Source organism: Tetrao urogallus (assembly GCF_951394365.1).
Source record: "Tetrao urogallus genome assembly, chromosome: 2".
In the NCBI taxonomy this organism is placed as follows: Eukaryota; Metazoa; Chordata; class Aves; order Galliformes; family Phasianidae; genus Tetrao; species Tetrao urogallus.
Window position 1 is genome coordinate 60,910,908 of NC_136814.1, and position 22,715 is coordinate 60,933,622.

The window sequence follows — 22,715 nt, forward strand, 5'->3', positions numbered from 1 at the left end:
CTTGTTCTGCATATTAAAAAAGCTTTATTATGATACAGACCATCATTTAGGCAATTTGTTTTGACATACAAAAGGAAAATAGCATGAATGCTTAGAATTAAATTATGAATCATTCAACTGACAGAATTATATTTCTTCACATCACTTTGAAGGTCAAAAGGAGTCTGCATATTTAAGGACTTCAAGAATCAACATTTTAGTAAAGCAAATTCTCACTGCCATATTAATGATTTTCTGTTTCTGTTGTTTAATTTTAAAGCATCTACATTTTTGATCTTGAGTAAAGTAAAAATAAAAATTAAAAATTCTATCCAAGCATTAGTTACAGGTGTTTGAAAGATAGACTGATGGTTTGTTTACATCTGCCTTACATGTCGTCTTGTTTTAAGACTGGTGGAGGAAAAAATTTTCATGGCAAATCTTAGTGGAATTCTGAGACAGAAGCTGGCATTTTTGTATAGATGATGATAAAAGAGAAGCTTAACAGGTTCATGATAAGTAATTAGTTTAATACAGGAATGTTATGTGTATGTATTAGATTATAAGAGAATGGTTCCACTGAATTCATTGAAATTAATGACTACTCTCATTTGAATGGTAAAGTGTACTCCTTATCTTGAGAAATGTTGCTAAATATAAAGTGTTTTTCACAGTTATTTTAAAACAGCTTTTTAATTAGAAATCTCACCAAATATGTGTTTGTTTATACACACATACATAGAATCTTTGTTTGTAACTTACTTTGTTTATATGTATATCCATACCTATATATATCATTTAATAAAATTCATAAATAAAATAAAATTTGACAGAATTGCTCAACACATTTGATACTGTGTTGTTAGTTCAAGAGACTGCTGTTTCTGTTACTTGGGACAGAAGCAGAATAAAATCTAATCTGTTTCATTTTTTTGCATGAGAATTTTTCTACTTGGGAGTCTAAGTAAAAAGTGAGAACAAAATATTTTTAAGGAGAATTTTTATAATTAAACAAAATGTGATAGCTTTAAGTCGATTTATATCTGAGGGAAAAAAATTTAAAAACACAAAGAGCATTCTGAAGTAAAAAATGTAAGTGCTATGGTGTATTCTATAATGAAGTCTAGGCTACAACCTGATCACTGATGTTTTTTTATGTATTATGAGAGTGACCAAGATTTGGCATTTTAAAATGGAATAAATAAGCAGTTTATTATTATTATTTTTTTATTTCACAGGCAAGTTTGCTTTCAGAAAGAGTACCTTCCCCTGTAACTGGTGCAGACTCCACATCATCAATAAGTCTAGACTCAAAAAATGTGTAAGTATTGTTCTTTGATATTTGAATATGTACAAATACAAAATGCACACAATTACTTTATTTGGAATTGAAGCATATTTTTATAATAACACTGTGTATTTTTTAGGAATTCTTCCAGAAGCATAGCATGAGTGATGTCATCTTAGGATGTGTATCAGTTGAGTCACAAAATTGTTCTTGACCTTTAATGACTTTTTTGGCTCACACAGTTATGTCTAATCTATGTTAAGCGGACTTACAGTTGAGCTGATTCTCTTCGACTTCAGAAAATGGTTTGAGGAAAATGTGAATTAGAAAGCATAGAACAAAATAGCAGTCAGAATTTATCTAATGGCTTTGACATAGTGTTAATTTAAAACTCTTCTTCTGAATGGTATCTATGCTGTCAAAATACTGTTTAGCAAGATGGCCTAAATTCTTGCTCAAAGTCAAGTATGTGTTAAGATTGATGTCCTTGCTTTTGTACTGAAATATAATGTACCTTATAGATATTTGTACATTTATCATTTGAAAGCATACAGACATTTGTGAGTCTGAAAATTCAGAGAGAAGATTAAGCAGATTATCAGGTTAATCAAGCAGATTTTCTTGTTTATAGTTTACAATAGATTTCATACATAATTTGCAAATATTCCTTAACAGTTAATACTCTAATGGTGGCTTGCAAACTGTTTATAGCAATTCAAAACTAGTGATAAAAAGAAATTCAGAGATGTAGAGCTGTAAGTGAAGAGACTATCACTGATCAGTACCTTCGGCGTAAGTTGCAATTTCATTCTGTCATTTAGATTTTTCATTTCTTTATGGAGTAAGTCAGGCTGATGTATTTCTAGGTAAAATTTTTGCTACTGAACATGACCTGGCAGGCATTAGGAGAAGTGTTTAGATTTTGGGGTAATGGCTGAGTGCTATGGAAACAGCTGCTTGCTTCTGTTAGTGATAGGAATCACAAGTGAGAAATGAGAACTTGAAGTGAGAATCCTGTAAGCAAGTGCTTTCAGTGAAAGAGCATCATATGATTCTGGTGATGCTTGCAGCTGTTGTACTTTGCCAAAGGACACAGAATTGATTCACTTTTGTTTTTGGGGTACAGACTGTTTGTAGCTCAGAAGATATCATATTTGCTTCTTGTAATGGCTGTTATTCCTGTCACGTTTGTAGAAAATGTTTTTCATTTACTGCTCTTAGTACAAGAAGCTATTAAAAATACGGAGCCTTATTTTTATAATTCTGTACTAATTTCTAGAAGGACCTAGAATGCAAGTTTTTATTAGTTCCTTACAGTGTTTTTACATCAGTGGCAAATTCTGTGCCAACTTTGCCTATGTGTAACTGCTACAGTAATGCCTTGAAAGGCTTGTCCAGGGTTAGATAAAAAATCATAACAGCATGTAAAGATGATACAGGTCTTTTGGGTTCACGATTGCATTGTTTTGTCTATTCTGTATTCCTTCCTTATTGTCTAAGCTAATCCTTCTGTCAGGATAAGTTTGGATGTTTGCACAAAGTAATAGTGTTACATATAACTTTCCTAAATGTATTTTTTTGTTGCTGTTTGAATGAGAAAGCTTTTGATTTTTAAATTGTTTGTTTTTAAACAAGTTTTAATTTCTTTTTTTAATTGTTACTTTCCTCCTCTTACAGTTTGTTATGGGAAGAGACTTTGCTAGATGCTCTGCTAAATTTTTCAGCCACACCTAAGGGACTATTTTTGCTTCATAGTACTGGGGCCATGAGTGACTGTGTGAGCTTTATGTTCAATAGTTTATCAAAAAAACACCAGGTAAGAGTGATAGGGCAGGTACAGTGGTTTTATTCTTTTAATGATGATAATAACATGAAGAAGAAAGAACATAATAAAAAAATAAGTTGAGACATCATTTTGTAATTTAAATTGTAATTTAAATTTTAAATTGTAGGTCTTCAAGTTTGATGTAGTGATGTTGGATGCTAATCATCTTAAAATGCCAGGCATATGTTATTTATTTTTCCTGACTCTTTTCTGTAAAGTTTTTTTATTCTTTGAAGTTTTCTCTTTTTTTTCTAGACCATGTAGATAGGTGGTGTTGAAATCTAAACACGCTAGGCAGCACTTGAAATTCTAATGTGTAACCAAAGATCAGATATGCATTTTTTGGGGAAGAAGTAGAATGTCACATGCATCCAATTTAATATGTGCAAAGAACATAATAATACTAAAGCTTTTATTTGTTGATGTTGCATCTCCTAGCCATTGTGTTTTTCATTTAAATTTTTATATGATTATTTACTTGATAAAGATGTTTGGTTTGGAATCTGACCCTGGCAAGACTGTAGAGGATATGTGAATTGTTCAAGTCTGATGATACAGTGGATTAAATTCTGTAAACAAGTGTAGGAAAAATCAATAGTTGAAGAGATTGTTTGAATTGTGCGCCCTCTGATGTACTCAGATTGTGTTGTTTCTAACAGGCAAATGAACATGAAGAATTTGATAATGGAGTGATTGTTGCACAAATGGCGACAACACCAACAGCTGCAGTAGCTCTACAGAGTTCAGGTAATTTTAGGAAAGATTTTATTATGAGTAGCTAGATGCTGTAGTCAAGCATATGGGGGGAAAAAAAAGATGAGAAAGATGCTAAAAATGTTGACTGTGTGAAATAATTATGCGGTATTAGTAAAGGCTGTTTAAATGCCTGTTAATTAATTAATTTTCTAGAAGGAAATTTATTCTTTCAGGCATTTAAGTAATTCATTCATCTTGATGCCAATTTTTCTTTTTTTTCCCGTACATTACATAAAATCTTTATTTCATTGGTTTGGATTTCTAGAAGTTTCATGTTTGCGCATGATGACGTTGAAGACTGCTTAAAAAAAAAAAAAAAAAAAAAAGCTGTTAATAATTTGCAAATACTACTTACTGATCTGCAGATCAGAATTATGAAGTGTTGGTTCCTGTAATTTGTATGCAATTTTCCAGGGCTACTGACAGCTCAGAGTGAGAAACTGAACTAAATGCTGTATACTGGAGTGTCACTGACACTCTTGCACAAGGGTGAGATGGAAGTGAGTCTTTTTTTGAACTGATGCTTTTTCTTATGTGTCAACCCATACCAGAAAATTCCTTCAGAATTGTGCTTAGAGAAATCAACTGTTGCCAATTAGTTTGTCATTGTGTTGACTAGATTCTTATCAATAAAGTAAAGCTTGGCTGAAATACTGTTACAGAGGCAGGGAAATTCTACCAATTCAGGAAGCTGATTGTTAGTTATTCGTTATGCCTCTGGGATCTTTCAGAAAGCAGGGAGCAGATCTACTTGAGTAACTCCATCTGTCCTGATTAAGGTTCTTAGCCAGCTTGCTTCTTATGGCCTTTGGCATCAAAGAAAAATGGTTGGCCAAGGATAATCTGCATTGATTTTCAATGCTAAGAGCAGGCTGGGTAATGTCTATAAAGTTTATACTTACAGACTTCATGTTTGTAGCTTACACTTGGAGATTTTAAAGATAAGTGACTATTTCTTCTCTCTTTTTTTTTTTTTTTTTTTTTTTTTTTTTTTTTTTTTAAAGCACGTTGAACATTTTAAATTCAGCCAGTAGTGTTTCAGTCATGAACTTTATATTCTGCCATTTTCATACTATAACTCATCAATAACATGTTAGTAAGTACAGATTTACAGTAAGTCACCAATAAAACTACAGAGTCAGTGCAAGATAAGCCTCAATCTGCAGTAGTTAACTTGTTCAGGAACATCAGAAGCTTATTTACATGAAAACACAATTTATATAAATATCATCCTCTAGTAAAATGTTCTTTTCAAACTGCTGCTGTAGGTTTTAAATTGAATATAAGCAGACTGCTGTAGAAAGGTAGCTTGACCAAAGGATTGAGACTAGAAGAGAAAGAGGAATCCTCTGGTAGTCTGTCTTGAGAAATTCTAATGAATGTAGAAATGTAGAAAATTTTGAGAATCTGGGTTAGAATTTTGGTGTAAAAATTTTTTATATGATTTTTTTTTTTTCTCGTATTCTTACTATTCTCATGGCTGGAACAAATATTTATTTTAGGATTTATAAAGACATTTATAGCCAAACTGTGGGCTCTTTTGGAGTGTGGAAAAGATGATGTCAAGATAACTCAACCCAAATCTACTCCAGTTGACCCTATTGACCAAAGCTGTCAGAAGGTGAGAACTTTATTAATAATCATCTTGATTGGCTATCTATGATAGCTTTTTTTATTGTAACTATACCTACTTTTTGGTGTGTGAGGCAAAATTGGTCTAATATGTTAGTCAAATAATTACCGATTGCAAAAATTCTTCTGTGGCATGGCAGGTCATAATGCTAAAGATCCATTTAAAGATGATGTAATAAATGACAAGAATGACAGAAATGAGAATGTTAAAATTCTGGCTGTCAGTTCAAGTCTCCAGTTACTGTAGTAAGATCAGAGAGAACAGTGTGTTTTAGAGTATGCTGTGTCTCAAAATTTTGTAATTACATCATAATGCAAGTATTACAATTTTCAAAATAATTCTAAAGTTATTTCCAGAATTATCACTGTCTACCTGGATTTGTAAAAGACTTTTGACATGGTCCCACACCACTTGTTTATCACAAAATTGGAAAAACATGGATTTGAAGGTTGGGCTATTAGGTGGATAAAAACAATGCTTGCGTGATCATAGGCAGGGGGTTGTTGTCAGCAGCTCTATGTCCAGGTGAAGGCCAGTCACAAGTGGTGTCCTCCAGGGGTCCATCTTGGGACCAGTACTCTTCAACATCTTTGTAAATGACACAGAAAGTGGAATTAAGTGTACTCTTAGAAAGTTTACTGATGACACCAAGCTGAGGGTTACAGGTGGCACAAAAGAGGGGAGGGATGCCATCCAAAGGGACCTGGACGTGCTTAAAAAGTGGGCACAGGAGATTCTATTGAAGTTCAGCAAGTCCAAGTGCAAGATGTTGCACTTGTGTTGAGGCAATCCGAGATACAAGTACAGACTGGGAGAAGAACTCATTGAGATCAGCCATGTGGAAAGGGACCTAGGGTTCTGATGGATGAAAAGCTGGACAGGAGGCATTTTGTGATTGTATATCTCATTTGTTCCATTGGAAAAGAGTTCAACTTTCAGTAAGCCATCCACTTGTAAAATGTGATAATTTATAGACATTCCCCAGAGACTACTGCTCTTTTAGATTGTGTATACACTTTTGCAGTTGATTTTGTAAGCTCTGATTATGTCAATTTATCTACAAAAAAAAGATGAACTTAAATACTTTCTAACATATTTGTTTATGCTTACCTGACTAACAGTCACTTTTTTCACTTTTGTTTATCTTTCTCCAGTCTTTTCTATGTCTGATAAACTTGCTCACTTACCCTGCAGTTTTTGAGCTACTGAGTAAACAGGATATACCAAATAAACCAATGTATTCACACCGTGAAGTACCCACAGACATTATTGTAAGTATACTTTTATTATGAAAAGAAAAGAAGTGTATTTTGTTACTATAATAATAAGTTATAAAGTTATATAAATTATTCCTTCTCCTTACTGAAAGACTTCAAAATTTTCTGCATTTTGTAATATATACAGCATGAGGGCAGTATATGCACATATCATATTAAACAAAGTTTTTATTTTGAAATGCTAAAGATAATATTTTATGCCCAGTTTAAAGATCTTTCTTGCTTGCACAAGGATGTGTTTTTCCATGGAATGAGGTGACATACATTAGTATTTCAGTATACACATACAGTTACTTGCTAGAAAATGCTGGAAAATGTCGATATTTGTTTTTTCTATAATAATTCTTTATCATGCTGTGGACTCGACAAAAAAAAAAAAAGTACGAACACCTCAAGCTTTCTTAAAAGTACAGATTATTCATACAAAAGTGTGCATAATTAGAAAATTACTGATTAAGGTGTATTTCAGTCTTAAGAAAAATCGTATTACCATGGAATTATTTTGTGTTACTTCACTCATCAGTCACAATCCATTTATTCTTCCCTTCTGTGAAGCATAGGCAAATTTAATCTGTGACCTTGAGTGGCAGTTGAAATTAGATCTTTGCTAAATGAGCTCCCACTTTTAATCGCTGTTGCAATTTAATGTTTGCATATTGTAAGCTCTGGATTGGTGATAGCTTAAGTTGTTATTTAGACAATGTATATCCTGATTGTGTTATGTTTGGAAGTAATTTTAATAGACTTTTTTTTTTTTTTTTTTTTTTTTGTAACACTGTGATATGAGGAGCAAATGGGGTAAAGCATTTCATTTTTTTTAATCCACTCATTATTGGCATATACACTGCTCAATCTTAGGGTAATGTAAGGCACCAGAGCAGATGTGTGCAGCAGGTGGTAAATACCTAAGAATTTTCATACCGAGGTAGATCTTAAGTAATGTTTTTGTTGTTTGTTTTTTTGTTTCTCTCTGGTTTTGAGGAACTTCATCTAATTTCATCAAATTCTAAATGTTTGTAGTAATAGCAATACTGATACAATTTTTGAAATTCCCTGAACAAATTCAGATATTTTGAATGCGGCTTGTCTCATTTAAGTAATTTGCAAGAGTGTATAAGTCTAAGTTAAAATCCTAAGCTTGTATAGTTAACACAAGAGAACCAGATGGTTAAAGGGGGATGTTCATCTAATACATTTAGTACATATATATTTAATACATTTAATATCTAATATTTAATATAATATAAAAGACAATATGTCTTTTAATTATGTCACATCACCACAGCATCTAACTTCTAATATAGGTCAGCCTAAATATTACATATTATGCAGAACTTGATCACCTTTATATGCTCTTTATTTCCTTATGTATGTAAGCATTTTATCATCCTTTGTATTATTGTCTAACTACTTACATCATTGACTGAACAGATTTTACTACTTTTAGCTGTTTAATAATAAAAGCTTTTGATTTTACGCCTTTAGGAAAATAGATATGACATATGCATTGTTTTTTTCTAATAAATATAATTTTGTTTGATTTTTTTTTTTTTTTTTTTTCTAAGACTAAGTTTACCATATTAAAATATTTTTAAAAATGGAACAGCTGAATCAGGGTCCTTCTGCCTGTCTCCACTGTACATTTGAGAGTTTCAACACATCAAAGGGAATATAGCTTGGAAAATACCCTCCAGATGAACTTTTAAGATTCTCCATAATCATTGAAATATAAGATGTAATGTTTGAGGAGTCACCTACTTTAGATACTGATTTGTAATATTCAGGTTGTAGTTGAGAAGCGCAGATTAATCTGCACGTTTTTTGAGTGGAATTTGTGTTGAACCTTATTCTCTCTTGCTTCCAAGACAGGATATGGTGTGCTTTCTAAATAGTCATGGAATCATAGTATGGTTTAAGTTGGAAGAGACCCCAAGGATTGTCAAATTCCAATCCCCCTGCCATGTGCAGAGCCACCAACCTATAGGTGTGATACTAGATCAGGTTGCCCAGGGCCCCATCCAACCTGGTCTTGGGCAACTCCAGGGACAGAGCTCCCACAGCTTCTCTGGGCAGCCTGTTCCACCACCTCACCACTCTCTCTGTAAAGAACTTCCTCCTGATATCCAACCTAAAGCTTCTCTCCTTGAGTTTAAAACCATTTCCCCTTGTCCTGTCTCTATCTACCCAAGTAAAATGTTGATTCCTCTCTTCTTTTATAATCCCTTTTTAAATACTGAAAGGCTGCAATTAGATCTCTTCAGGCTGAACAAGCCCAGCTCCCTCAACCTGTCTGTGCAGGAGAGATGCTTCAGCCCTTTGATCATCTTCTATCTTTTCTAGATCCTCTCCAACAGCTCCACATCTGGGGGCCCCAGACCTGGATGCAGTGGGGCCTCACAAGGGCAGAGTAGAGAGGGACAATGACTTCCTGTCCCTGCTGGCCATCTCTCTTCTGATGGAGCCCAGGGTACCATTGGCCCTCAAAGCCACAAGAGCACACTGCTTAGTTATATTCATTTTTTCACCTACCAGGATCCTCAGGTTTTTCTCCACAGGGCTACTCTCATGGAGTTCTTCTCCCAGTCTGTATACGTATGTAGGATAAGTTCAATCCAAGTGCAAAACCTTGCACTTCACTATGTTTAACCTCATTAGGTTCACAAGGGCCCACCTCACAAGTGTGTTGAGGTCCCTTTGGATGGCATCCCTTCCTTCTGTTGTGTCAACCGCTCAGCTTAATGTCATTGGCAAACTTGCTGAGGGTACACTCAAGCCCATCATTGATGAAGATGTTGAAGAACACTGATCCCAATACAGACCCTTGGGGGACACTGCTTATCATTGGTCTCCAGTTGGACGTAGAGCCATTCACCACAGCCCTCTGTCTACTGCTTCCAACCAATTCCTTATTCAGCAAATTGCTCGCCCCTAAAATCCATCTCTCTCCAATTTAGAGATAAGGATATGGGGGAGACTATGTCAAAGGCCTTGCACAAATGCAGGCAGATGACATTGATTGCTTCCCCATTGTCCAGTGATGTCATCACTCCATCATTGAAGGCATGATCTTCTCTTGATAGAGCCATGCTGGCTAACTCGGATCACCTGATCGTCCCTCATGTACCTTAACATGTCTTCTAGGAGGATCTGTTCCATGATCTTCCCAGGCACGTAAGTGAGACTTACTGGGCTGTAGTTCCCTGGGTCCTCCCTCCTCCCTTTCTTGATAGTGGGAGTAATGTTTCCTTTTTTTCCAGTCGTTAGAGACTTCTCATCTCTCTGTTCTCACACTTCCTCTCTTTTGTGGGTTGCTGTTTTTAATATGTGAGAGGAGGAGCTTTGTTGCCAGATAGACGCTTTGGCATTAAGCATTTGCTATGCTAAGACACACAGAATACAGGGAGGTGATACAAGACAATCGGCATGACTTTAGAAGGGCAGCTTCTGCCTCACCAACTCATTGGCCTTCTGTAATGTTGTAACTGTGTCAGTGGACAAGGGAAGAACTACTGTTTTCATCTATCTGAACCTTGGTAAGATCTTTGACATGGTTCCCAGTATCATCCCACTGTCCAGATTGGAAAGATGTGGATTTGATAGGTGGACTATTCAATGAATAAGGAACTGGTTGCAAAATTGTATCCAGAGAGTGGTGGGATTGAGTGCACCATCAGCAAGTTTGTGAATGGCACCAAGTAGTGTGATGTGATTGACGCACCTGTGGGACAGGATACCATCCAGAGGGACCTAGACAGGCTTGAGTAGTGAGCCAAGGAGAGCCTTATGAGGTTCAATAAATCCAGGAGCACTGTGCACTGTGTTGCAGCAATTCCTGCTATCGGTACAAACTGGGGTCTGAAAGCATTGAGCACAGCCCTGCTGAAAACAAACTTAGGGGTACTGCTAGCAACTGGACATAAGCCAGGAATGTGCTCTCACAGTGCAGAAATCCAACCATATCCTGGACTGCACCAAAAGAAGCGTGGCCAGCAGGTGAAAGAAAGTAGGGTCTGAGCAACCTGATCCAGCTGTAGATGTCCCTTTTCATTGCAGTGGAGTTGGACTTAGATGACTTTTAAGGGTCCCTTCCAACTCAAATGATTCTGTGATTCTATGAAATGTATGAAAATCTTTAAAATGTAAACAAATAATCACTCGCACTATCAATTTTATGAACAGCTGTGAAGCCTAAGTCAAATTGTTTTGTTGTGACTTTTATTGTGAACCTGTTGTATAGAAATCATCTGTTGTTCATAGTTTTCTGCCTCCCCCCCCGCAAAAAAAAAAAAAAACCAACAAAAAAACCCCCAAAAACTAGTAGGGTAAATATAATTTCATTATTATTTAAAATAAGATTATATGATTGTTTTGTAATAAGACAGTTAACTGAAACAAGTTTTAGTTTTTTTTCTAGTACTGGGAATTTGACTTGGTATATTTAATTTTCTCAGTTTTGAAATACAGAACTCTAGCTGCTTTTAGAAAGCATGCATCTTTTCTTTAATTTGTTATTGAAATGATTCATTGATCTAACCAGTTGAGTAGTAACTCCCTCTGCTGTCTCTGAGACCATATTTTTTAAACAGGATAAAATAGAAGTTGAGATTTAATTCACATTAAATAAAGTGCAAAAGGGGTTTTCAGTTTTTTCTTCTTACCATATTATATGCCTCTGAAAAGATAACATCAGTGAGTTTTTTAATGTATTTCTTGTTATTATAATGAAGTTACTTCTTCAGAAGCAGTTTGGATATGCAGTAAAACAGAGAGATTGAGAATTAAGTTGAATTTGTGGAAGAAGTAGGAAGCAGCCATAGATCATTGTCTATTACATTAGATGCCATAGGATAAAAGGCATAAATCTCAACTTTAAAGCCTAATGATGAATGATGTTGAACTCTGGTCACTGAAAAAGAAATGACAGTGTTTTGGAACATACAGTACTAAACAGTGTTAGCAGATGTGTTTTACTAAAAGACTTGATGCCTTTTCATTTAATTAGATGTATACGCATTTTAGACATTAATATACCCAACAACAGTTTAATATTTGTCTTATGAATTAATACTAAATAAGAGGATATACCGATCTGCTAGGATGTATTTGTATGCTTAATGATTTTTTTTTAACTAATTATAAAGTTATTTTTTTTTCCTAACCTTGTGTATGGTTTCATCTTATCACTGATTTTTTTTTTTTTTTCTTTATTTTTTTGAGGGAAAGCACTTCTTACTGGAGATATAAGTTAAAATATGTTTAGTTTTATAGTAAACATTCCTCTGGAACTGTTATCTTTATGAAAGATGGAGGATTTTTTTTTTCTTTTTTTTAATTTGTCTTTCTTTGGCAGAATATCATTGACAGAATTATAATTTTGAACTCGGAAGCAAAAATTCATTCCTTATTCAATTATGAACAATCGCATGTCTTTGGTCTACGGTAAGATGCTTATTTTTTTATTCACTGGTTACATTAATGAAATAGTACATACCATGCTTGAACATGTTGATTCTGAGAAGATAGTATTGTTTCGCTTTATTATTCGTGAAGGTGAAATTCCACCCCTGTATCTGCTCTTTTTTTTTTTTTTTTAATGTAAGAAGATTGAATGAAAAATGTTCTGCAAAATGAAAATATCAATGACTTTAATCTTACTACCTGTAAATGGTTATATTGTAATATGGTAAGCAATAATAGAAAATGAATGTTGTTATTTTGTGTAGCTGTTCAAAAAGAATGTTACATCCATTATGCTTTAAAAAAACAAAACAAAAACAACAACAAAAAAAAAAAACAACAAAAAAAGCCCATACTGAAGTATTAAAATAAGCAAAGTATTTTATACTACCAATTTCAGCAAAACTTATTTTGAGAAAATTGCTATTAGATGGTAAATATTTTAAGAACCTGAAAGAACACTTTATCTTAGAAAGTGTGAGCACTATAGTGAGAACGTATTTTAAATGGTATGTAATGTTTTAATATACAAATTACAGGTTCAGCATTTGTTGAGGTTTTTTTTCTTTTTTCCAAAGATAAATATATGAATTGTGTATGAATTGTATGAATGTGTAAGCAGTTGACTCCTATGCTATAAGAAATACATAGATCATGCAGTGAAGTTGTGTTTAATGCTTACGGCATTTTTAACATGGCTTCTATCATGTGAAGTAACAGAACTATCCATAATGACACATACAAAAAACATAATAAATTCATCTGTTATCACTTGAAATAAGCCATATTGTTAAACAGATAAGCTGAGCCTTAGAGGACACTATGGTAATGAACACAAGCAAAGGAAAAAAACAGGTAAGAATTCAGAGAAGGTCAGATATTCCTCTTTTCAGTTCATATTGAAAGCTAAACTGCCAGATTCCAGTGTTGGGTTTTTTGGTTTTTTTGTTCCAAAGCCCTTTTCCCTTTTTGGCCCTTTAATGTTTTTCCTGTAAAAGAAAGGAAGATACAAATCTAGGGATTCTAATATACGTCTGCATAAAAAACGTAATGTGTGTTTCTAATGATTTAATGGCTTTCCATGAATGTGTGGCACTCACTATATAATTTTTTCCCCATATGATAGACAGTTAGCACATGCAGTCCTTCTGTTATGAAAATTCAGCTGCCTGCACAAAGAGAATTCAACCTATCATGATGTAGTTATTAAAAGTTCCCTACTGGTATAATACACAAATTCTGCATTAATCTGGTATTTGCCATTTGTGATTGTGACCTCAGGCTGCTGGATTTCAAAAAGCTTTTGGCTGATGCTCTTAGGTGTAGCATTTGAATATTGGGTAGTCTGTGTGGAGCCAGGAGTTAGACTTGATGATCCTAGCGGATCACTTCCAACTTAGGTTATTCTGTGATGCTATGGGTGAGTGACATGAATCCTACCATTTGGTGATGGAGCAGTGGAATCCAAGTGTACAATACTCTGAACTGAAATTGACATAAAAGCACAAGTAATAGAAAAGGGAATTCACAGCAGTAATGTAAGTAATACATTTTAATGTGTGAAGGCTGCTCTGAGAGTAATGTGGACTATTTTGTTACGTAGACCCATGATGTCAGACATAGAAAACTGTGTCTCTGAATCTATGGATTTTGGAAAGATGCTGTATTGTTAGTTGGATTAAAGCATGGCAAAATAACAAATTTTTACCTTGCATTACCAACCATCCAATCTCCAAAAAGTGTGTACACTTCAAAATAAGTTCAAAGATGTCCAGTCACTGTTGACTTGTATAGAAAGAAGACAGAGAAACAGTGTTACTGAGAGTAAGCGTAGACTGTGGGCAGTGGGAGGGGATCTGAATGAGCTCACAGACAGCTTTGCAAAAATTTGCTTTCAGGGAGCATGTTTGTGACGTGTACTGACATACTGTTCCTTAAAAATGGTTTCTTTTTTTTTTTTCCCCCCCACTATCTCCTGTTTTTGTCTATAATTTAGTAGAACTCCTTGATATTATGAAATCAGATCTTTTGCACATACATTCAGAAATAGAATAATATTTGTAGATAGTGCTGCACTTGTTCACTGACATACCTCACAATAGTAGGTATTAAACAACAATGACAGTACTCTGTTCAACAGTTTGGATTTCTAAAGGAAAGTGCACGGAAAACTCAGAGTCAAATGCTTTTCTTTACACAAATTGCAGCTGTTTGATTTTAAAGACAGAATGTGCTTACTTAGTATTAGAGACTTCTGAAAGCAGTGTATTTTATAAAATAATAATTTAAACAGCAATGAAAATATTTGGTTTAGGCCCATGTAAGTCTGAAAAAGGAGTATTTATATAGTACTCTGTATAATTCTTCTAAAAGTATGTAGAATTAGAGACAACTGTAAACATTAGTCTTAAGTCACATGTTCATCAATGTAAGCTTCAGGTTGTGGATCTGCAGAACTTACTGCAGGTGGGAAAGGGGTGTTGAACTATTAGTTTCAGTTTTGTGTAATAAATACTTCTTGTTTCATAATGTAGCTAATTTTTTCTTATAATACTAATTTTTTACTTGCTGAACTACTTCAGGATATTATAAAAGAAGCATTATATTTAGTTAGGTATCTCCAAAAGTAATGCCTGTTTTATTTCCATGGAAACTACAGCAGATAAAAAGAAAAAAGTAACACTATTTGATAAAGAAAATTCTCAGCTACAAAACGCTGTTTTCAGTATAGTCACCACGATTTTAACCATGCAGTTTTGCCAGCTATGAACAAAGTCCCAAATACCGTGCTCATAAAAATCTGCACCAGTGGAGGCGGACCACTGTCTCTGTCAGCACTGCTGAAATGCACCACCCACCACCTCACTGTGCTAGCATTCACTCTCTGATCTCCATAAGCATTCAGCAAGTTGTGGGGTGTCAGTTGATATGATGGCGGGATTCAGTGACACACATTTGCTTCATACACACTGCCACATCAGATGCCATTTTGTCAGGCAGCCCCTCTGCTGCCATCTGTCACGCTGCAACAAAATATAATGCTATCATTGACGTGAAGGTTCAGCCTCTACTGCCATACCGCCAGCATCCACCTGTAATGTTTGTGGCCAGCATCATATAATAGGAGGCATTACGCTTGATGCAGCCCTTGTCTTTCTGTTCTCCCACAAAACAAGAAAGGAAAAGATTTATGAAAGAGAATTTTAATGGCTTATTCTGTATTGGCATGAAAATCAACCAGTCTCTTAAATTTTGCCTTAAAATTAGTCAAAACTGAGAGATGAATAAATATATGATTTTTAGGCATGAGATAGCATAGGGCTTTTAGGAACTAGATGTAGTAAGCACCACTGCATTCTTTTCACTCTCTAAAATATAATTGCATTTTAATGTTGAGGTAGCTGTGGTATATGAAATAATTTGTTCACTTTACTTGTACTTACATTATGTGTACTGTTAATTAAGAGCATGTGATTTTAATTGAAGGAGTGTTAATTATCATGCTTTATAATGATAGAAGATACAAATCATAATCTTTTTTTTTTTTCCTCAGGTTGCCATGCTGTTTAGATTGGTCCTTTTTCTATTTATTAAAAAGCATTATGATTAGCAGGAGGTTTTTGAAATATTCTTGAGTAGTTCTTCAACATCTTATTCATTATAAATTGAAGCAAGTCTTTTTATTTTAAACCAGTCTCTCTATGTAACTTTTCTTTAAACAAATTATATTTCCCATTTAGAAAGCATTGCTTTCTTTTGCTAGTTGCATGTTTGCTTTCCACCTTCCTTTTTGTAACTCTCGTCTTCCACATTTCTTTCCTTTAAATGTACTGCTAGAGCCAATGAACAGTGTTATGTAATTTCTCTAAAATCTTCTGATCACTAACATTTGAATGATATGGCTGGGACGTTGACTCTTGCAACAGATTTTCGGATATTGGTAGGATGTCCATTGAGTTCTTCCTCTTGAGGAGAGGCAAGAATATGGTAATAGCAAGCAGGAATTGTGTCTTGGAAGTATTTCTTTCTTGCTTTAATTCTACCAGAGTCGTATTCTGTGTGAAGGCCTAAATAATCTTCCAGTTATTTTCTATCAACCTTTTCTCTGTTACACGAGAACTGATTCAATTAACTAATGAGCCATTTTCTACTATTTTATCCAAAGGAAAAGGTAAAGGAAAGCAGCGTCTTACTGCTAAGTGTGCATACTGGATGTAAGGGAAAAGACTTCTGCAGCAGTGATAACTGGAAAGTTCACATGGCCTGCAAATCAGTGACTCCTGTTTAATAATCCAAATTTAAAAGAGGACAGAGTCCGCATTACTAATGAAATGGAGCTGCAACAGGATTGTCTGCTTTCCCATAATACAATTGTTACATAATTAATTGTTTGTTTGTTTATTTGTTTAGTTTATATGTTAATATATTTGTTAGGTTTGTGTCACAGTTCAGCCTCGTTTGGTCTACTTCTGTGACAAGGAGGCAAAGGGACCCATGGCCCCATGGCCCTGGAAAGTGAGGGAGAAAGGAAAAGGTCGGGAGATGGGACTGGACTGAGGATAATGGTGACAACAAGCTAAGGAACTTGATTTACTAAATATAGTATAGTAAATATATGAGGTCCCAATCTTCATTATTGCTCTCATGTTTTTAATATTGATTCCTGAGGGAGAAGCATAGACCATAACTTGTCCCATAACTGAGCTCTCTACAAAGCACTCTGTGTACTAAGCTAAATCATCCATGCCTGTATTTATAGCAGACAGTTGCAGGCCAAGAAAAAACCTGTTCCTGAAGACTAGCCTAGCCCTCCACTTCGGGGTCACATCACTAAAATGCCTTATGGACGGCATAAATGTACGCATTTGAGGTTTGGTCAACAGTTGTGCAGTGCCTGAACAAACAAATTACTGAGATAATGGTATAGTTTACTTTGGATGTGCCTGATTTCTTTTTTCCCTGCGGTGGATGTACTACTTCTGCTCATAGCATAACATTTTGTTTTTTACTGCTGGAACTATACACTGGGTCTGGCTGAGATGAAGGTAACTTGTTTTTATTTGTGGCTAAAACAACATTGATAACACACCAGTGTTTTGGCTCACACTGTGCAAGCACTGCTCAGGAGCAGGACTTTCTCTTTTTCTTACTTCCCAGCAAGTAGTCTGAGGTATGCAAGAGCTGGTGCTTATTGGCCAAAAGGATATACCATATGATAGCATACCTGGCAATGAAAACTTAGGTGTGGTGGGATTTGGTCTTGCAGGTAGCTGTTGCTTAGAAGATGGCAGAGCACTGAATTGCTTGTGGGAAGCGTTGTGTCACTACCTTTCAACCACTTGTGTTTTTTCCCATCTTTTCTTTACTTACTAAGCTGCCTATCTTGACCCATGTGTTTTCTCACTTCTACTTTTCTGCTTCTCTCCCCATCCCATCATCTCTGTACTCTTCAGCCAGCTCTATTATAAATGTAGATAAGATCCCCACAGAGCCGTCTCTTCTGCAGACTGAACAATCACAGCCTTCTTAGTCAGTATCCTTGTTAGATGGCCTAAACCTTTATAATGTCATTTGAATGTCCTAGCAGGGGCTGTTTATGTTCGGCTCTTTCGTATTTTGCCACTTTCTCTTCTGCCGAATTCTGTTTACCTATGATCTGTTTTGTTTTTCTGCTTTGCCTTGTGTATTGGAGATGCTCTAAGCATCTTTAGCTATCAGTCTTCTCCTTGTGGCTTTTAGCTGCTGGAAACCTCAAACAGGTTCTTTACCACTTAAAATTATCCTACTTAATGGAAGAAAAGGTCCAGTTTCATGGTTGTGATTTTGGTACACTTCTGGTGGATTATTGTTCTATATAGTAATGAAAAAAAAAACCATGCAGCTGATATGTCATTTCTTCTTAGGTGATCTAGAGAAATACTGAAAATGAATCAATGTCAGGAATAGTTAACATAAAATAAATAGAACTTGAAAAGGCTTGAACCGGTATGAAAAAAAGCAGCAGCAGCAAGAAAAATTATGTACTATTATAGAATAGTAGAATAGAATCCTTAGAGCTGGAAAGGACCATGAAAAGGTCATCTAGACCAACTTTCCTGCAATGAATGGGGACATTCACAGCAGGATCAGAGTGTTCAGAGCCTAGTCCAACCTGGACTTGTAAGTCTCCAGAGATGGGGTGTCCACCACGTCTGAGCAATTCCAGTGATTCACTATCCTCACTGTAAAAAAGTTTTTGTTTTTTTTTTTCCTTTTTTTTTTTTTTCCTTACATCCAAGTTAAATCTACCCTTTTTAAGCTTGAAACCATTTGTCTTTGTCCTGTCATCACAGACCCTGCTAAAGAGTCTGTCCCATTCTTTTCTGTAGCTCCTGATTAGTTATGGAAGGGCCCCTATCAGGTCATCTCAAAGCCTTCTCTTCTCCAGCTCTTCCAGTCTGTCCTCGTAGGAGAAATGCTTCATTTCTTGGATCATTTTTGTGGACCTCCTCTGGATGCATTCTAACTGGTATGTGTCTCTCTTGTGCTGAGGACTTGGCATCTAGATACAGTACTCTAGCTGAGGCCTCACCAGCACACAATAGAGGGGCAGGATCACCTCCTTCAACCTGCTGGCCATGTTTCTTTTGATGCAGCCCAGGACACTGTTGGCTTTCTAGGCTGCAAGGGCACATTGCTGGCTCATATCCAGTTTCCCAACTACACGTCCATTTGAAAGGACTGTGCTCAATCCTTTCATCCCCTAGCTTGTATTGGTAGCAGATGTCTCGACTGAGATGCAAGACCTTGTATACTTTGATTTATTGAATCTGATGAGTTCTCCTGGGTCCTGTGCTCAAACCTGTCTGGGTCCCTCTGGATGGCATCTAGTCCCTTGGGTCTGTCGACCTCACCGCACAGCTTGTGTCATCCGCAAACTTGCTGAGAGTGCACTTGACCTCACTGTCAATGTCATTGATGTAGCTATTAAAGAGCATTATTCCTAGCACTGACTTCTGCAGGCATCACTCTTCACTGATCTCCATCCAGGAAATTTATATTATATTGGCTATCCCTTGGTCACAACTGTGAATTTGTGGGTTTTAAATCATCTATAGAATGGTCTGTGAATCTTTTGCCGTTGTCAGTAGAAGTATTTTGCGAATTTCATGGAAAAAACAAGCATTGACTAAGAGACTACAAATTTCAAACAAGACACAGTTCATATCAAGTCTTACATAAAGGCAAACAATAATACTGATGATCATTTATTATGTGTTCTAAGATTGTAATAAAGATATATAAGAATAGCAGCAAGAATGCTTATTTGTATCGTTTCGCATGAACAGGAAGCCTTTAGTGAAATTATTCTGTTTCTGTGTTAATGATGAACAGATTAATATAAAGAAAAAGACAAGGAATTCAATTGACCTACGTCAGATTCATATGAAGTGTGATGGATTAGTTTCACTGTTAACTTGCTCTGAAGTTAAATATATATATATATAACTTGTATGTAATGTACTACTGTGATTACTAACCGTTCTTTTGAGATTTTCAGAAATATGGAAAACAGCAGATTTGCTGTGTTAGTTGGATGTTAAATATTTTATTGTTTTTGAACTGCTGTTAAATGTGGTCATACAGTCATGAAGTGCTTATGAGCGTATTTTCTGAAGGAAAGATGTATTTCTATCTTGTCTCTCTCCAATCCTCATGCTGCCCAGAATAACTTGATTTTTAAATTACCTTACCAGCCTATTATTGAATAATTTCTTCATGTCACATAGAATGTTTTATTCAGTCTGTGTCCTTTCTGTGATGTAAATTCAAAATCATACTGAGCTGACCAGTGAAGAATCTGCTAGGAACTATTCCCCTTTTGCTCAAGGTTGTGACACTTGAGTGGTTTAAAAGGATGTAGAAGAGCATTTCTACGCCAGTTTTGTCTGAGTGTTTTTCAGATCCTGAAACTTCCCTCCCTTTCTCCCATGTTGAGATCTCATAAACGTGTTCACCTTTGTCTTATCCTGCATTAATGGTATTCTGACTGATACACTATCATTTTGATGTGTCCTTCTGCAGGTTGTTAAATGTGCTATGCTGTGAGCTTAATACCCTTTTGCTCTTGGAGACTCAGTATAAAGTGTCACAAGTTTTACTCACTGCTCAGGAAGAAAATGTCACAGAAGCTTTGGAAGGACCAGGGTGAGAACTGACCAATGTAAATGCTACTTTTGTCAGACTTTTCTCCTCAGAATATATGAGTAATGTAGTGGCTTTAAATATACAGATGCTCTCAATGAAGTTGTCATCTAATCTGTTTTTTTCTTATGTGCACGCTTGTCATCAGTCTCAAATTAACAAAAGATGCAGCAGACTTGTTCTGTTTCTTAGTTCCAACTCAAAAATGTAAATGTGAAAGTATTTTGTTTGCATCAATCTTATTTCTTTTTGTGTGTGTGTGAATGTAAACACACATTTTAAAACAATTTTGTTATTCTTTTTATGTATATAATGTTATTCATGTTCATGTAGGTGGGTATAAAGTGTAGGTGGGGCATTAAGGTTGGCCCCGGTGAACCTAATGAGGTTCTACACAGCAAAGTGCAAGGTTTTGTATTTGGGCTGGAGGAATCCCAGGCATCTATACACACTGGAAGGAGTGGTCCTTGAGAGCAGCCCTGCAGAGAAGGACCTGGGGTCTTGATGGATGAAAAACTTAACACGAGCCAGCAGTGTGCCCTTGCAGCTCGGAAAGCAAATGGTATCCTGGGCTCCATCAGAAGAGAGGTGGCCAGCAGGGACAGGGAGGTGATTGTCCCCCTCTACTCTGCTCTTGTAAGGCCCCATCTGGAGTACTGTTCAGGTCTGGAGCCCCCAACACAAGAAGAGCTGTTCGAGAGGGTCCAGAGAAGGGCTGCAAAGATGGTCAGGGGACTGGAGTACCTCTTCTATGGAGACAGGCTGAGGGAGCTGGGCTCATTGCAGCCTTTCAGTACCTAAAGGGAGCCTACAAACAGGAGGGGAATCAACTCCTTGAAAGGGTAGATAACAGCAGGACAAGGGAAAATGGATTTAAGTTGAGGGAGGGAAGATTTAGGTTGGATGTCAGGGGGAAGTTCTTTACAGAGAGAGTGGTGAGCTGCTGGAACAGGCTGCCCAGAGAGGTTGTGGATGCCCCGTCCCTGGAGGTGTTAGATGTTAAGGCCAGATTGGATGGGGCCTGGTCTAGTATTGAATATGGAGGTTGGTGGCCCTGTCTGTGGCAGGGGGGTTGGAGATTCATGATCCTTGAGGTCCCTTCCAATCCTGGCCACTCTGTGATTCTGTGATGTACGAAAGGCACCAGTACTTTGATTTTTTTTTTTGTATTTGAAACTTAGTCATCTCTCCAACTGCAGCGTCTTTCTGTTGCTGTCATGTAAATAATAATGCTCGATGCATCTTTAAGTAATAAAAGCTTATTTGGTGGTCTGAAGCTGATAGTCATTTAGTCCTTGACACTTTGTCCTTCTGTTAACATTTGAACATTAAGAATTAAACTCTTACCGTTTGCCATATGGGACCATGCAGAACTTGGATCAAACGGTGTGAGATAAATCTCAACAGATAAATGACATTATTACTATTTGAAGAAGAAACCTATTGTTTCTTTGAAAAATAGCTCATACTATTTTGTAAGAAACTTGGTGTATAAAAATGGATTTTTATTCCTTTTAAAAATTTTAGCATCCTGGGCTGCACAGTGACTTCAGACAACAAGCTGTGTGTTCCTAAATTCTAAGTAACTGCTTATTTGTTAAGGCAGAAATTTGCTGATTGGCCAAATAACAAACAGATCTTGACATTCTATTAACTCTTTCTGTCCTAGTTACTGAGCACATGGATGTAATAAAATTTGTGAAGTTTTGTGCTCTTTTTTTGTCTCCTAGTTGCCAAGATGTCACTGATAAATTGGTTCTAATTTTATTTCAGTTATTTTTGTGTGTTGTTTTGTTTTCCAGAGATTTTATTGTTGATAGTCTATCAGTTGAGAGAAACCATGTTCTTGTCAGAATAAATCTTATTGGAGGACCACAGGAAAGAATTTTGCCTTCAAGAGCTCTAGATAAGGTTAGAATAGTTTGAACAATTTTTATTTCTCTAACTCTCATCGACTGAACACTTTGTTGGTATCAGCATGTGGAAATTATTTATTATTAAGAAGTAGCAGTCCACCTTTAGCTTTATAAATGTCTACCACTGTCATGGAAAAAGAAATATGTTGTTGTTACTGTCTAGGTATTTAGTTTGCATGTGTTTGGGATTTGCCACATTCAGATGAAATTTTTGTGTTGCTTTATTTTAGTGTTTTTTTTCACTATAAAATTGAATGCAATTTGTCTATTTCTCGCTTTTATATTCCTGTGTTTTCTTCATTGCCTCTTTTTTTTACAATCCTTTTATGTGATGTTTTTTCTATTCTTGGTTTTTCATCTGTAGAATCTAATACCTTGAGCTTTCATCGATGTTCTACAA

At 35.8% G+C, this 22,715-nt stretch overlaps 1 protein-coding gene across 1 annotated transcript in view; it reads left to right on the forward strand.

Moving 5' to 3' along the window:
• TBC1D32 (TBC1 domain family member 32) overlaps positions 1–22,715 on the forward strand; it is a gene marked incomplete at both ends in the record, with an annotated part of 76,964 nt that overhangs the window by 22,711 nt on the left and 31,538 nt on the right. The window contains 8 exons of the mRNA XM_079549991.1: positions 1,218–1,300; positions 2,945–3,083; positions 3,752–3,839; positions 5,351–5,469; positions 6,636–6,752; positions 12,109–12,197; positions 20,280–20,402; positions 22,202–22,310. Coding sequence (XP_079406117.1) covers positions 1,218–1,300; positions 2,945–3,083; positions 3,752–3,839; positions 5,351–5,469; positions 6,636–6,752; positions 12,109–12,197; positions 20,280–20,402; positions 22,202–22,310 — 867 coding nt within the window. The remainder of the gene's footprint in view (positions 1–1,217; positions 1,301–2,944; positions 3,084–3,751; positions 3,840–5,350; positions 5,470–6,635; positions 6,753–12,108; positions 12,198–20,279; positions 20,403–22,201; positions 22,311–22,715) is intronic.